The 14,262-nt window shown below is 44.8% G+C and overlaps 1 protein-coding gene across 2 annotated transcripts in view; it reads right to left on the bottom strand.

Moving 5' to 3' along the window:
* Nucleotides 1-1,259: 1,259 nt before the first annotated feature.
* Kit (KIT proto-oncogene receptor tyrosine kinase) overlaps nt 1,260-14,262 on the bottom strand; it is a 76,994-nt gene continuing 63,991 nt past the window's right edge. Inside the window, exons 12-21 of one of the 2 annotated variants that reach the window (XM_005359360.3) lie at nt 14,024-14,128; nt 13,802-13,912; nt 12,106-12,256; nt 9,965-10,056; nt 9,316-9,443; nt 8,197-8,319; nt 5,259-5,370; nt 5,048-5,147; nt 4,599-4,704; nt 1,260-3,536 (exon numbers count right to left, since the gene is read on the bottom strand). In XM_005359360.3, the coding sequence (XP_005359417.1) occupies nt 3,405-3,536; nt 4,599-4,704; nt 5,048-5,147; nt 5,259-5,370; nt 8,197-8,319; nt 9,316-9,443; nt 9,965-10,056; nt 12,106-12,256; nt 13,802-13,912; nt 14,024-14,128 (1,160 nt within the window). In that variant the 3' untranslated portion in view covers nt 1,260-3,404. The remainder of the gene's footprint in view (nt 3,537-4,598; nt 4,705-5,047; nt 5,148-5,258; nt 5,371-8,196; nt 8,320-9,315; nt 9,444-9,964; nt 10,057-12,105; nt 12,257-13,801; nt 13,913-14,023; nt 14,129-14,262) is intronic. The other variant, XM_005359361.2, reaches the window with a different exon arrangement.

The following is a 14,262-nucleotide window of genomic DNA, read 5'->3' as shown; positions in this document are numbered from 1 at the left end:
TTTGTTCTACGGCCAATTAGCATTCATTCCTGTTTGCAATATGGCAGTGCCCATTACCATTCATTCCTGTTTGCAATATGGCAGTGCCCATCGCCTGACTGAAATGTCGATTATTGATGTTGATGCCTTCCTAGCCACAAAAGTTTCTTCTGATTTGGAAGAATTTGTCTTCATTCTAGTTCATCTTTCCCGTTTGGGACACACTTCAGCAGGTGTACGTGACATATCTATACAGCAAGTCAAGAGTGATGGTGTTTGGGTATATGATCCATTCCAGTGTGTATGTAGGTTCATGTGTGTTGAGTGTACACGTACATGTATGTGGAGGCCAGAGGACAACCTCAGGTTTCATTCACTAAGTACTGTTCATGGTTTGTTTGGTTTTTTGTAAAGATTTTTTTCGAGATAACTTCTCTCACTGGTTAGGAGCCCCATAGCCCCTTCTCCACCTCTCCATCACAGAGATAAGTGTGTATCAGATTTTTAAGTGTGTGCTAGCACATCAAGACTTTTCCTTTTTAAAAATGAGTTCTGGGGATGGAACTCAGGTACAACACATGCCTTTATTGAGAGAGCTTTGACCCCCACCTCCCCTTAACCCATTCCTAATAAGCTGTATGGTACAGGAAAGAGCTTTGTCTCAGTTGGTTCCAGTGCTCTGGTTGGTGTTTGCTGGCACATCAAAGGAGGATCCTGTCACAGAACAGCCTCCTTGATCCAAGTGAGGATGCTGAACTCCGTCCGTCATTAGAGGCCAAGAGCATCGACCTCTCATGAGGAGGTCACATCACCTCAAACCCGACACCAAACACACAAGCTGCTTTCTTCAGATCTCTGATATAACCTTACACACTACTACCGAAGCTAACTTTTAGTCCATCTGTTTTAGGAGAAAACATGCTCTGTGAATTAGCTTGGACCACATGAAATTGCTGTTATTTACTGTTATTTTGCCAACAAATAGTCACTCCCCGTGAATCAACCTAATGTTAATCATAGCTATGCGGAAAACTCTCCAAATGTTTTCTACATCTCTCAAGTTAAATAGAGACCCTGGGTTCTAAGGGAAAACAGCACACACTAAAATTACTAATAAAAGTCTATTGGATTTTCCCATATACAAATCCTAGTGTGATGAAGAGTCCTATATGTGTTTTATGCAAATGGTGCACAAAACTTTCTGCCTGGGTGGATGTACTTTAAAAAAAACAGAAAAATTTATTTGATTTATATATTTACATTTTTATTAGAATTCTTTAGAACTGTCAACAATTGGACAACATATCAGAAAAAAAACACACACATGAACCATAACATGTTCAAACTTGCACAGCTTATATATTTACACATAAAGTTACTGTATATATAAAAAATATTTTCAGGGACTCATGGGGCTTCGGAATATTCAAAAGACATTATTGCTACATTTCAATATTTACAAAAAAAGCCACAAAATAAATCCAAACATCAAGCAACTGAAAGAAACATCTGACATTCGATGTAAAAAAAAAATTATAAAAATATAAACTTTCAAGAATATCCAAGACAAATTCTCAATGGTGCGCCCCTGAAGTACCTAGACATCCATATTTAACAGCTACTTTCCTTATTATAACCAAAGTCGATGGGAATGCAAAGGAATGTTTCGGACACAGTATGGCAAACAGTGACAGCCTCGTCGGTGACAACACAACCGCCACACCAGTTAACTTTAGAAAGGTGCGGGAGTGTAGAAGACCAGTACAAGCGGTCACTTCCAGCTGGATGGCCACATGTCTCTGAATGTAGTCTAAGGGGTCAAGAGTTGGGGGGAAACCGTGAAGGCAACATACCTGAACCCTGCAAGACAACACGGGAATCTTGCCAGGGACACACTTATCGCTTATACTGGACAGTGATGATGGGGAGTGGGGGCAGGCGTGGCAACTACATGGTAACATCCAGGCTTCCAGTTTACGCTTTCCTGGAATGACCGCATTCTATAAGGTCTAAGGGATGGGTACAGTATGTTGAGTATAGATAAGAGTGTCATAAGTGCAGGTGGATTTCAAATAAATAGATCCGTCAGCACTCCACTCTGCTAAGCCGCTGGTGGCTTTGGGTAATCTCTTCTGGCCGGTGGGCGATACGCAGGGAAACAGGAGAGAGACAGGAGAGGTGAAAAAAAAAAAAGCTGTTACTTCTTGGGTACTGGGGGACCTCCAGGATTCAGGGCAACAAGGTCCCCAAGATATCTCACCCACACGCCATCTACACACACAGACACACACACTCACACACTTAGATACTGGCCCGATGTCCAGGATGTGCCTATAAAAAAGGCGGAATCTAACTTTTGCTTCCTGCTATGTGAGAATCCAAACCAGGACCGCACTGTTTTCTCACTCCTGTGGGAATCTCGGAGTAAAATGGTAATCTTTTCAGAAGGGCGTCAGCTCCCTTGGCTGCAATGCCCCTCTGAAGCTGGGAGGCTTGTTCTCGGCAATCTACAGAGCAAGTACATTGGCTAAGAGGTTTAATAAAAATTGTGCTTAGCAGTTAACATTTTTCCTTTAAAAAAAAAAGGCATTAACTGTTTCCTTCGAATCTGTATGGCTCTTAATCTATTCTTACACACAGCAGACCTATGCCAGGGTTGTACCAGAAACTAAAGCTCGTGGGGCTCCCCCCTCCAATGTATGGACACATACAACGTATAGATGAGTATTTACAAATGCTGGCTAGGGAGGCCTTGTCTCCATTCTACTCCCTAACAGCGAACTCTCTTTAAAAACCAGGTCAGTTGTACAAAAGCCTGTGCAGCAGCCCACAGCAAAGAATCTTTGTTCGTGCTTCCGGGGCACTTTCTTTCACAGCCTAGGTCTCCTTCTCAGCATGAACTACTAGATTTCTTAAGCCCAGATGTTTTCACGTGTCCTCTGTTCTGATAATGGTCTACTTTCCACACAAAAGGCTTGGGTTTCACTTTCTAGTCTTCCTCATCTTCCCCATCGTCGTGGAGGGCTCGCTAGGCCAAATGGGACTACTTCTATTCTTCAAATGAACTACTGGCCTTACTTTTCAGACAGACTCAGAGGAGCATTACAAATAACTCTGGGCACCTAGTTTCACCCCACCCTCTCTCCTCTAAAGCAGGAGTTCTGTTTACAGTAGGAGCTACTTTGCTATTAGGAAAATATATACATACAGTTCGGACCTTCGCAGTGGGACGGTGGCTGATGGCAACACAGAAAGGTCATCAGCCACTAAAGTGTGCTCATAAAGACAGGATCACAGTGGGGTGGGGATGGGGGACCAGCTACCCTGAAGTAGGATACAAGTCAAAGGAAAACAAAACAACCATCATGGGAGCCAAAAGACCAGGGAGGGAGACAGCAGGGAAGCCTGGTGGCCATGATTTCTGCTCAGGCGTCTTCATGCACGAGCAAAGGCTGGGTGGAAGATGCGCTGCTGCCGACAGAATTCACCCGCACAGAATGGTCCACCACCACGGGGTTCTCTGGGTTGGGATTGCAGTTTGCTAAATTGGAGTAAATCTGTAGAGAAAGACGCCACAGTCAAACACAGCACCACCTCTAAAACCCCAACAGGTAGGGGCACTCATGGCTGCAGAATGCGGAAGACAAGGGTTTGGCAGGAAGCAGTGGCCAAAACCCAGATCAGGTTTACATCTCAGCCCCCCTCCACCCCCCAACGAGGAAATAATTTTACACTAGGTACTAAGTGTACAATGTGTGGAGCGCTTCTCTCCTCATGGGATTCATCTGAAAGCAAGCACTGGTCAGCTGATGAAGAGGGCTTACGGATCCCTAGAGCCAACTGCTGGGGTAATTTGCAGGACTCTTCCAGAGTCACTCGTCAGGAATTAAAGCACTTGGGTGGAGATGGATGTTTCGTTTGAAATTTGCTTTGATGCCCCACAGAGCAAGCATTAACCCGAAAGGATCAGTGGTGCACTATTAGAAAAGATAGTTCCCCCGGCAATGGCTCAGGGGAGGGGGAAGCAGCTAAAACAGAAGTCTAGCCCCAGTAAAGACGGCTAATTCTTCCATAAAAGCCAAATAGGAAACAATGGATTTATTTCATTCCACACTCCTTGAATCCCTAGGAGCGCTGTCCTAACTTCAAACAACCCTTCTATATGGCTGTGGCATAGCAGGCATTGTGACTAGCTGGTTCTCACTGTCTAAAGCTCGCTTTACTGTGGTTACAGGCTGTCTTCTTCCATTCTAGTTCACCCCAGCCCACCCAGGAGAAATGGTCCCGCCATGTGAGAAGGAGACCAGACAGTCCCATGATCGGCATTCCAGGACAGGGAGGAAGCATGGCCTGGCCTTATGATAACATCTAATTCCACAGGTCTGAGCACAAGGCTCCCCTCCCCCAGCTCACATCTCCCTGGATTAGAAGGGAAGTGGAAGTCGGGGAGGATGTGAGCAGAAAGAACGGGCTTCCATTGTTTTATGTCTACCCTCTGAAGAAGGCCCGTTTATAATCCAAGCCAGGGAGATGGGGGAGATTGGGCCTTGTCCTGGAAGCCTAGGGAACACGACCCTGGAACAGGGAGGAAGAGGGTTCTGGGCCCGGCGGTTACTCACATGCTTAGTGCTCTCTGAGATCTGCTTCTCGATCAGCTGCACGACCTGCTTGAACGTCGGCCTTTTCAGGGGATCAGCGTCCCAGCAAGTCTTCATTATGTCGTATCTGCAAAACAGGGGGCCAATGTCTATAACTCCCCGGCGCCCTTAACCCGCTGTCTGCTGCTCACCACAGGACAACCTCAGTAACAAATCTGGGCTACGCACCAGGACGTGTGAAGTGACAGACAGACAGAATAAAACCCTGTATGCGTGAGATACTGTCAAAAGTTTCTGTGCTATCGGTGACAAGAGATTATGAAAAGAACCACAGCCGTGACATTTGAGCAGGGGTAGCCACCAAAGGAACCCAGTGACATTTCAAACTGCGCTAGCAAAAACCGTCAACATCTGGGGTTTCTGCCTTTGAAAAGGAAAGCGTCTGAAGGAAAAGCCTGAGGGGTCCTCACATTTCTGCAGGCGCGTGCTCCGGACTCAGCATCCGGAAGCCTTCCTTGATCATCTTGTAAAACTTCGAATCGACTGGCATCCCTGGGTAGGGGCTGCTTCCTGGAGCACAGAGAGGGGGCAAACCAGTGTTACTCGTGAGTGAGGAGGATGTAAAGGAAGCCTCTAGAAACCGTTGGGCAACGAGGCAGTCTCTGGCAAGGAACACCTTACCTAAAGAGAACAGCTCCCACAGGAAAATGCCATAGGACCAGACGTCACTTTCAAACGTGTACACACAGTTGAAGATGCTCTCCGGGGCCATCCACTTCACGGGCAGTCGGGCCTTGAAGGGAACACGGGAGATTCAGCCAGTGAATGAGGAGGCTCAAGTGATAAAACGGAAAGCTGTCCTGGCGCTGATCTGGCTGGAATGTAGCGATGAGCACCACCTAACAAGACTTCGAAACTTCATGACCCCCCAGACACTTCCTACTTTCAACTCGTGGTTCCAATAGCTCCCTTTCAAAAGTGGGGGCGTTGAGTCAGTATAGTAAATGAAGAACATACACATTCAAGTTCACGGGTCCTAACCTCCCTTCCAATAATGGCCTCGAACAACGAAGAGCCTTAGTGTTTCACTCTTCCTCTCTGCCAACAAAATATATGGCCTCTCCCAACTAGAACTACATTTCCCAGCCTCCTCTGCAGCTAGCTATAGCTAGTCCACTTAGTTTTAGCTGTAAAGATTCAAGTTTTATCATGCAGTGGCATGAGAAAACAAAACAAAACAAACAAAAAACACCTTAAAATACTGTAGTTTATGCACCTGAATCCTCTTTCCTGTGTCACCCCATCACGTATCTGACTCATAGACAAGATTGCTAGCTGTGTCTCTGGTCATCTTTGACCAGGATGAGGAGGGCTATGAACAGAAAGGACAAAACCCAGAAAGGCAGGAAGATTTGGTGCTGAGCTTTCTGTTGTGGAACGTCTCTGCCAACCTTGGCCTCGACCGATTCCTTTCATTTACTCTTGAACTTCTGACACCTGCAATCCGTACTACCCCTCACTTGCCCACTGGAGAAGTTACCAAAATACAGATAAGCCAGCCTCAGAATCATCTTGCAAAACAAAAATAAGATTTCAAACACAAGGAGTTGTTTCGTGGGATGGTAAATGAGGTAATGCAGGTAAAATGCCCAGCAGGGCCCCCGCTCGCCCCCATCCACCTGGACTAACACAGGCTGATGAAGGCAGTGGCTGCTCCGGGGTGGGGAGCGGCAGAATTGGTGCTAACACCGGCGGACATTCAGGACCCTTTTACTTGGTAAACTGAACTCACCGTGACTATGCCAGTCTATCAGGATTTCGGGATGCTAATCTGCCACGTGAAGCTAAATCAATCCTCTAAGTCTGTTGAGGACTGCACGCTGGGGAGAGAGCCTCCTCTTGGGTTAGGTTATTTTAGTGTGGGGGTGGGGCAGGGAATGATACACATACAAACTATAAAACCATCTACTATGCATCCCCAGATTTTATACCAGGGATTGGTTACTGTCTTGAATTCAAAAGGGATGGGTATCTAAAGACATTGACTTCTAAGTGAATCTGAGTAGTCCATTCGTTTGAAATGGTATTCTGACTAGGGGCCCACAGGCTACCCTGGACTCGTTTGAAATGGTATTCTGACTAGGGGCCCACAGGCTACCCTGGACTCGGAGCCCAGGGTGGAAAAATCTTGAGAATTAAGAATTCACAAGAACTGAGAGGATTTTCAGAGAACAAAGGGACTTTACAGTGACTACACTTGAACGTCTATGCAGTACCGTGTCATGTACATCCCCTTGCTTTAAACTCTCAAATAATCGCTTAGTTCAGCTGACTTGACCTGTTAACTGCAGAATTAGCGAGGGAGATGCTGGGGCACAAGCCCTATCCTGGTGGCTTCAATTTCCAAACCACAGAGTAGAAGAATGGGCCTGGCTGTGTTCAAAGAACTCTGCCAAGTATGATTAACTCCTATGAATACAGAGTAACTATCTCTCATCAGTTACAAACCCGCTGAATGGGACCAGAGCCAATCTCAGCCAGGCTGGACCTAGACAACTCACTTCCTCTATCTTGCTCTATTGATATATATCATATATCAATATAAATTACGTTGTGTATAATGTTATATATATGAATATATAAAATGAATACATATATATTCACTTAGCGGCTAGAATAGAAAAGCACTTTCCATCTTCCTTTATGTATTAAACCAGGATGGGAAGAAGTTGGTTTCATCAAATCTCCTGGGGAAAAAAAAATTTAACCTTGATGGAGCCTTTTCAGAACCGTCTGACTGAGCCAGGATATAAAGCCAGCAATACCTTTACAAAACCAAGCTGTGCACAGCCTTCCAACAGAGGAGCCACGGCGATGAAAGAGAAGGCATTGCATGCATCATCATGACAGACACAAAAATTGACCTCCAGGAATAAATATGGACTGTTCAAATGGGCCTGGGAAAAATGGGTACCTAGGAATATATATCTAAGAGGTTATGGCCTTCCATACCCATGGCCCCTACTGACTATGCTACCTCAGATATAAATCACTGAAATATACTGCACCTTAGTTTCTCCCACGTAAAAATTGGAAGACAATGTTTTCTAAGGCACGGGTTTGTCTTGAGGTTACAGAAAAGGCTGATGGTAAAATACAGCACTTGGGAAAATTTACTATGTTCCACAAACCAACCGTTATTTATGAGTCTACGTAATAGCCAATGCCATACTGACTACAAGACCCAGCATTCCAAATACAGCTAACTCTGACACCATCTTAGACTGTAGTAATTTCACAGAGTATTTCAACCTCAAATAAAAAAAGCCTACTGTGACCTTCAGGTCTACATTTGTTACAGTTGAACAAAATCAAATGCATTGCTATTCTCAGGCAATAATGAAAATTAAGGCTATTTCTCTTTCCTTCATATGCCCTCTAATTATACAATTATAACTAAGAATTCTATTATCAAACGTTAGTAGTAGGAGCGTTCAGCACTCCGTGCAAATTTTACTGAAATACTTGGCATTACAAGGTAGGGATTGGACTATGACAGTAATAGAAACCAGTTTTCCAAAACGCTCTGTGTAGATCAGTTGGACAGAGAGGCACTCACGTTTCCTTTGACCACATAATTCGAATCATTCCTGATGTCTCTGGCAAGACCAAAATCACAAATCTTTGTGATGCGACCATGAGTGAGGAGGATGTTCCTGGCCGCCAGGTCTCTGTGGATACACTGTAGAAGAGAAAGCAACAGCCATTCATCTCAGTGCTCAAAGAGAAGACTATTTTTAATACTACAATGCTGTTTACATTAAAAAAAAAACAAAAAACTTTTGTTTTAAAGAAGTATTTAGTAGCCCAAAAATAAAAACTATGCCGCAAATGATATTCACATTTTGTGTTTCACACGATCAGGACTCTAATTGCTGTAATTGCCTTCCAACTCAGTCCTGATGAATGTCTTTCTCCCCCTTCGACGGCTTTCATTCATAGGAAAATGTATTATAAATAGTCAAATTGCTTTGCTAAACTGAAAGTTTGTTTTGTATGCATCTCTGAATGTCTTCTCCTAAAGAAACATCTGACAGCTTCAACTTGATCTTTCCTAAGGACACAAGTAAGGAAGCTTCATTTTAGCTCGTCTCTTAGCGTGGAAGCTGCCTGGAAATATCACTAGAGCAGTTGCTGTGACCGTACTCTGGGATGATTCCTTTCTCCCGAGGGACACTTCTGTCCCCTCCAGAATCCATCCTCTTCCCCCCCCCCCCAGCCCTGGCCATCCTTTTCTTAATTGTTCATTTCTTTCTCTGATCTCTTACTGCCTAACACTCCGCACCTACAATCTACGGGGCTCACCCTGCAGGAGCCCAGCTTCATGCCATAGTAACAATGAGGCACGCTCCTGACTCCCGCCTTTGATGATAAAACCATTATCCTTCTATTTTCTACACACGTATCCTAAAGCCAAAGTTTTAAATGAATTCACCGCATAGGAAAGAATACTTGTGGAAGCTCATTTAGACAGGTCTGCACTTTTTCGAGCTCAGAAATTAAAGCAGGAATTCCAAAGAGACAGCAGTTGGAACATGAAGAAATGAAATTTCCTCTGCTTTTGGTTACCACACTTCAAAATGACACTCTGCATTCTAACTAGGACTATGAGGAAACGCTCAAGTTTAAAAAAAAAAAAAAAAGACTCTGTGCCTCTTGCAGAGTCACCGCCACTCACATTCTTGGAGGCGAGGAACGCCATGCCCTTGGCCACCTGGTAGGAGAAACTCAGCAAATCTTCCAGGTCCAGAGCCAACTCATCATCTTCCATGATGGCAGGAGTCACGTCTCTTTCTATATACGAGTCTATTAGGAAGACAGGGGTTTCTTAGCAATAGAAACCTAAGAGGTTAGGAGACGACAGAAGCAGTCACAGTACCAGAGGCTAGCAATGAATGAACAGAGTGAACTCTTGGGCCAATCACCTCCTCAGAGAGGAGGAAAGGTGGACACTGACTCACAAAGCCAATAACCCCCAGAAGGTTTCAGAATGCTTAGGGCAACGGTGGGTCCACTTTCAAAATCTCACGTCTCTAGCGGTAAGATATTAGATACAAAACCTGCTTTCGTCTGACACATCTACTTGTAAGCCCTAACGACCACAGGCCACTTGCTTGGCCACAGCAGGTTCCTCCTGGGAACAACACAGCTATTCCCGTTAGTGGGAAAGAGGCCAAATCTTCGTCCTACATTTCTATAAGCTCAGCACCTGACCCCCAGCCCATCTCCCTGAGACAAGATGAAAAATAAAGAACACGGTTCGATCACAGTCCCAGTGATCAAAAAACCACAGTGCCGGGTTGCTTTTCCGCTTGGCAAGGACGTACCTATTCTTGCGGATCTCCGTTTGTCTGTCTTGGTTGGTACAACATAGGAAACTCCAGGTTTCATGTCCATGTACTCATTGGTACTGTCGTTGCTGGGGAGAGGAAACACCGAAGTCAGAAGGAAACAGAACACAGCCCTGACAAGGACAGGTCAGGCTACCGCTCTCAGCTGCTAGGCCATACTGCAGACTGATTTTATGTGAATGAAGAGTTGCGAAACGGTTCTGTGAGAGATGAGTGTCTACCATTTACTGCTCAGGTACAGTCCCCAGAAATGTCTTTTTTTTCATGGCGATCAGGTTAGAGGAGTCCCATCTCTAGCTACAATGATATAATGGGGAAAAGGAGCCAAAACCTATTACCTCACACCACTCCTGTCTCTGAATGAGCCCCTACTCAGACAAGCCGGAAGCTAACAAGGCACTTCCAAGACATGTGCACGGGGAGATGGTTAAGCCCACAGAGACTGAGGGAAGAAGGTTTTGAAAAACCAAGTTTGGTTCAGATAAACACCAATAATTTGGATGATTTTCTAGACCATCTGGACCTCTTGAATCTGCAACATTTGGCTGGAGACTCTTCAAGATTTCTAGTACTTCCTGCCTCTGATTAGCATAGAAACACCATGACAACAACCTCCTTCAGAGCGTGCTGGTGGCTCCAAATCCATATGGGATCCCAAAGCGCAAAGAACATCACACAGGACAGAACAATTCAGGCCATTATATCAGAGTGGAAAAAACACACACAGGGCCCAGGCTCCAGACTCAAGGCAAAGTGGTTCCTGCCTCTCTATAAAGAGTCTGTGTTCATGAAAAACTAACAAAAGGTGGGTTTTGTGGCATTTCACTACCCTACTAAACAACTCAAGCTTTCAGGACTAAACTGAAAACACAAAGCTTCCCTTGGTACTTTAAGCATTAGTAGTGGGGAAAGCTTTACTAGGTAACTGTCCCTCCACATTTACTGAGGTCTCCTTAAAAGTCTAGAATTGAGACTTCAGAAGACAAAAGCCTGTCATCTAAAACAGAGTCCAATTCCTATGGAATTTCATTAGTTTCTGGTGCTAAGATTTGAACCCAGGGCATAGAGTAAAGACGAGAAGAGGTAAGTAAGATCCACCACACAACTACAGCGGTGTAAAGTACACAGTCTAGGGCGTGGATAGGAGTTCCATCGAGTTTGGCGGATCTCGGAAGGCTTCTTCCATGGCGGAACTCAACCACATTTGAGAAGAGGAAACAAGAGCCGCGGCAGAGATTTCTTTCTTTTCTTTTTTTAGTTATAAACTGATTGGCCCATTAGCTTAGGCTTCTTATTAACTAATTTTTTTTTTATTTGAGACAGGGTTTCTCTGTGGTTTTGGAGCCTGTCCTGGAACTAGCTCTTGTAGACCAGGCTGGTCTCGAACTCACAGAGATCCGCCTGCCTCTGCCTCCCAAGTGCTAGGATTAAAGGCGTGCGCCACCACTGCCCGGCTTTAACTAATTCTTATAACTTACATTAGCCCATAATTCTTGTTTCTATGCTGCACAGCAAACTAACTTTGCTCCAAGGACCTCTAAGCTGTGTATATTCCATCCTTTGCATCCTCATCCTTCAGGCCAATCTCAGAGAGGCCCAGAGGTCAAACAATGTTCTTTGATAGTGATGACTTTATAACAATGACATGAGGGACTTGGCGGACAGAAAAACACTATGATGACAAGAAGTCTACATATGGAAATATGCTCAGTCCCCAGACTTAACCCTGGCTGTATGACAGCCTTTCCCTCTTCCCTATAAACAATCCCACTATGAAGATGCCTGCAGACCCAAGCTCAGGAACACAAATGGAAGCAGAAAATGGAGCCACAGTAAAAAGAAGAGGTAGAAAACACATTCAGTTCCACAGAAGCAAGGCTCAGGGAAGAACAGAAACATGCACTAAGAGAAATCAGTAACAATCTCAATTTGAATCTTCAAGGGTACTATCTGAACTGAAATAGCAAATCACATTTAAATAATTTAATAATTCTGATTTTACACCTCAGAGTACCTCAGTTCATTTTTTTTAAAGTAAGAATCAGCCTTGATTGCAAACCCTTATGACCCCTTGAACTGCCTGTCAATGGCTGACTATTTATGCAAATCAGCCTTACCAGGAAGTCTCCTTTGAATGCAGAAGGTTCTTATAAAGTGCTGCTTCTGCCTGATCTTCTTGCTTTGAGAAAATAAATGAATCACGTTTTCGTCTCAAAAAATTCAAAAGATCACCATAGCAACAATATTCTGTAATGACCAGGGTGGGCCCTATGAGGATATAATAAAACGTTAGGAAGACGCAAGATACACTCTAGATAATCCAGCCTCCTGTAGAAATACCCAAGGGTGACTGTGGCTATTAGCATTCAGCTTCAGTGCTAAGCCTTCTTAGTACCAACATAATTCTATCTATTAACATCACTTATCAAAAAAGCAGCATTGTGCTGAGTGAAATAAAACAAGCAATCCCCTTTCTACCTGGATGTCTAAGTGACATGAACGTTAGGGGCCAGGAGTGACTGCTGGCTTTGCAGCCACAAGGGACTGCTTTCAAAGGCTCCACTGTGATCAAGCTTCCTCTGCGGGAACCCTTTGATTCACTTCCGTGTACGACAGGTTTCTGTGTCCTTGCTGTAATGTTATTATGAAAACGAAGGACCTGAGCTGTAGCCTGGGAGGGAAGTAACCACATGGAACAGGCAGCTAAGCCCCAACTGGAAAGTGGGTGAAGAACTTGACGCCACCCATTTCGCCAAGCACCACTGGCTGAAAAGAGGTGGTGCGCTGAATGTTTAAAAGCGCGGTTCCGAAGTTAACAGGCCGCTAATTACTGTGGGTAGAAACCGCCTTGTGAACAGTTCACAGGGTGATGAAGCATCAGTCACGGGGGCTGTCCTGAGACACTGTTCAAACCTGTCTACTGTGCCGTGGCTCTAGATAAACAGCAAGAGCTCACTCTACATACCTTGTTCCTTCAGAACAACAGGCCTTCTGCTAATGTCAAGACGTCCTCGATGGGAACACTGACTAAGGGGTTAAAATTGGAAGCTTTTTCTTCTTCCTCTTCTTTTTTTTTATCAGAAGTGAAAAGCTTGCTCTATTTGGTGTGCATTTGAGAAGTGGGAGGCTCAGGGCTACTTTCAGTTATAGCAGGCAAATGAACATTAACTCCTGAGTGACTAATTATGACCCAGCAATATATAAAGCTTTAAGACCAGAAAACCCTTCTGGGGGAGTCGAGTCAGCAAAGAGCCCATGTTGTTGTAAGCATCAGTGAGAGTATGTTGTATATATCCTGGCTATTCCTCCACCTCCACCCCCCACTTGGGATGATACAACCAGAAGCTATATCCCTGTACCTGTTTAAGGGGGAGGGCATTATAATTCAACACATGCATGCAAAGTATAATGGGCAAAAGAGGATTGCGCAGTTCCACACAAAGAAAAATCCCGTGTGTTCTCCCACACCTGTGGGAATTAAAATGTTGACCTGCAGAGAGCTGGATAGAGACAGTCCATAAGACTGTCGGGGGGCAGAGGAATGAGAGGCAGCAGAACAGTTGTGGGGTGTCTCTCCAATGCTCTATAACCCAGCATGACAGCTATAGCCAACATCTCAAAATAACAAGAGGACAGGAACCTGAAGGCTCCCAACACACAGAAATGATTTTTTTTAAAAAGAAATCTTCATTTTTAGGAGTGGGTTAAAGACAAAAAAAAAAGCCCTCCTAAACAACTTATAATTAAGCACTATCCAAATCATATTTTGATCGCCCAACAGACAACAGCAGGTGCCGTGATGACAGGACTCACCTCCCACGGTGCACGCTCCAAGGAGATTTACGATGTTCATGTGATTGCCTAGATAGCTCAGGACCTTCAGTTCTGACATGAGGGCCTCCCTTTCCGTTAAATGGGCACTTGCTAAAATGGAAAACACTTTGTATTTTAGCAAAACAAAGACAAACAAACCGATGAGGCAAACTGGCAGCGGTGAGTACAGGCAGTGAACGCGCTGGCCCTGCAGTCACTTACGTTTGAGCATCTTCACAGCGACCGTCATGGCGGCATCCGACTTAATTAGGCCATAGGCAGTGGCCTCGACCACCTTCCCGAAGGCACCGGCACCCAGCGTCTTCCCTTTAGAGAGGAAGACAAGGTCAGCGGGAGGACCCCGACGGGACAATTAGGAGGTTCCAAAATCAACAAGGCAAACTGAGGGCGCGTATGTCTGGAGACAGAGACACTTCACTGTTCTGTTCCTGGTGCCAACC

The sequence above is a fragment of the Microtus ochrogaster genome, linkage group LG1 (genome assembly GCF_000317375.1).
Source record: "Microtus ochrogaster isolate Prairie Vole_2 linkage group LG1, MicOch1.0, whole genome shotgun sequence".
Classification (NCBI taxonomy): Eukaryota; Metazoa; Chordata; class Mammalia; order Rodentia; family Cricetidae; genus Microtus; species Microtus ochrogaster.
The sequence above is the reverse complement of the archived record's forward strand: the minus strand, read 5'-3'. Positions and strand labels throughout refer to the sequence as shown.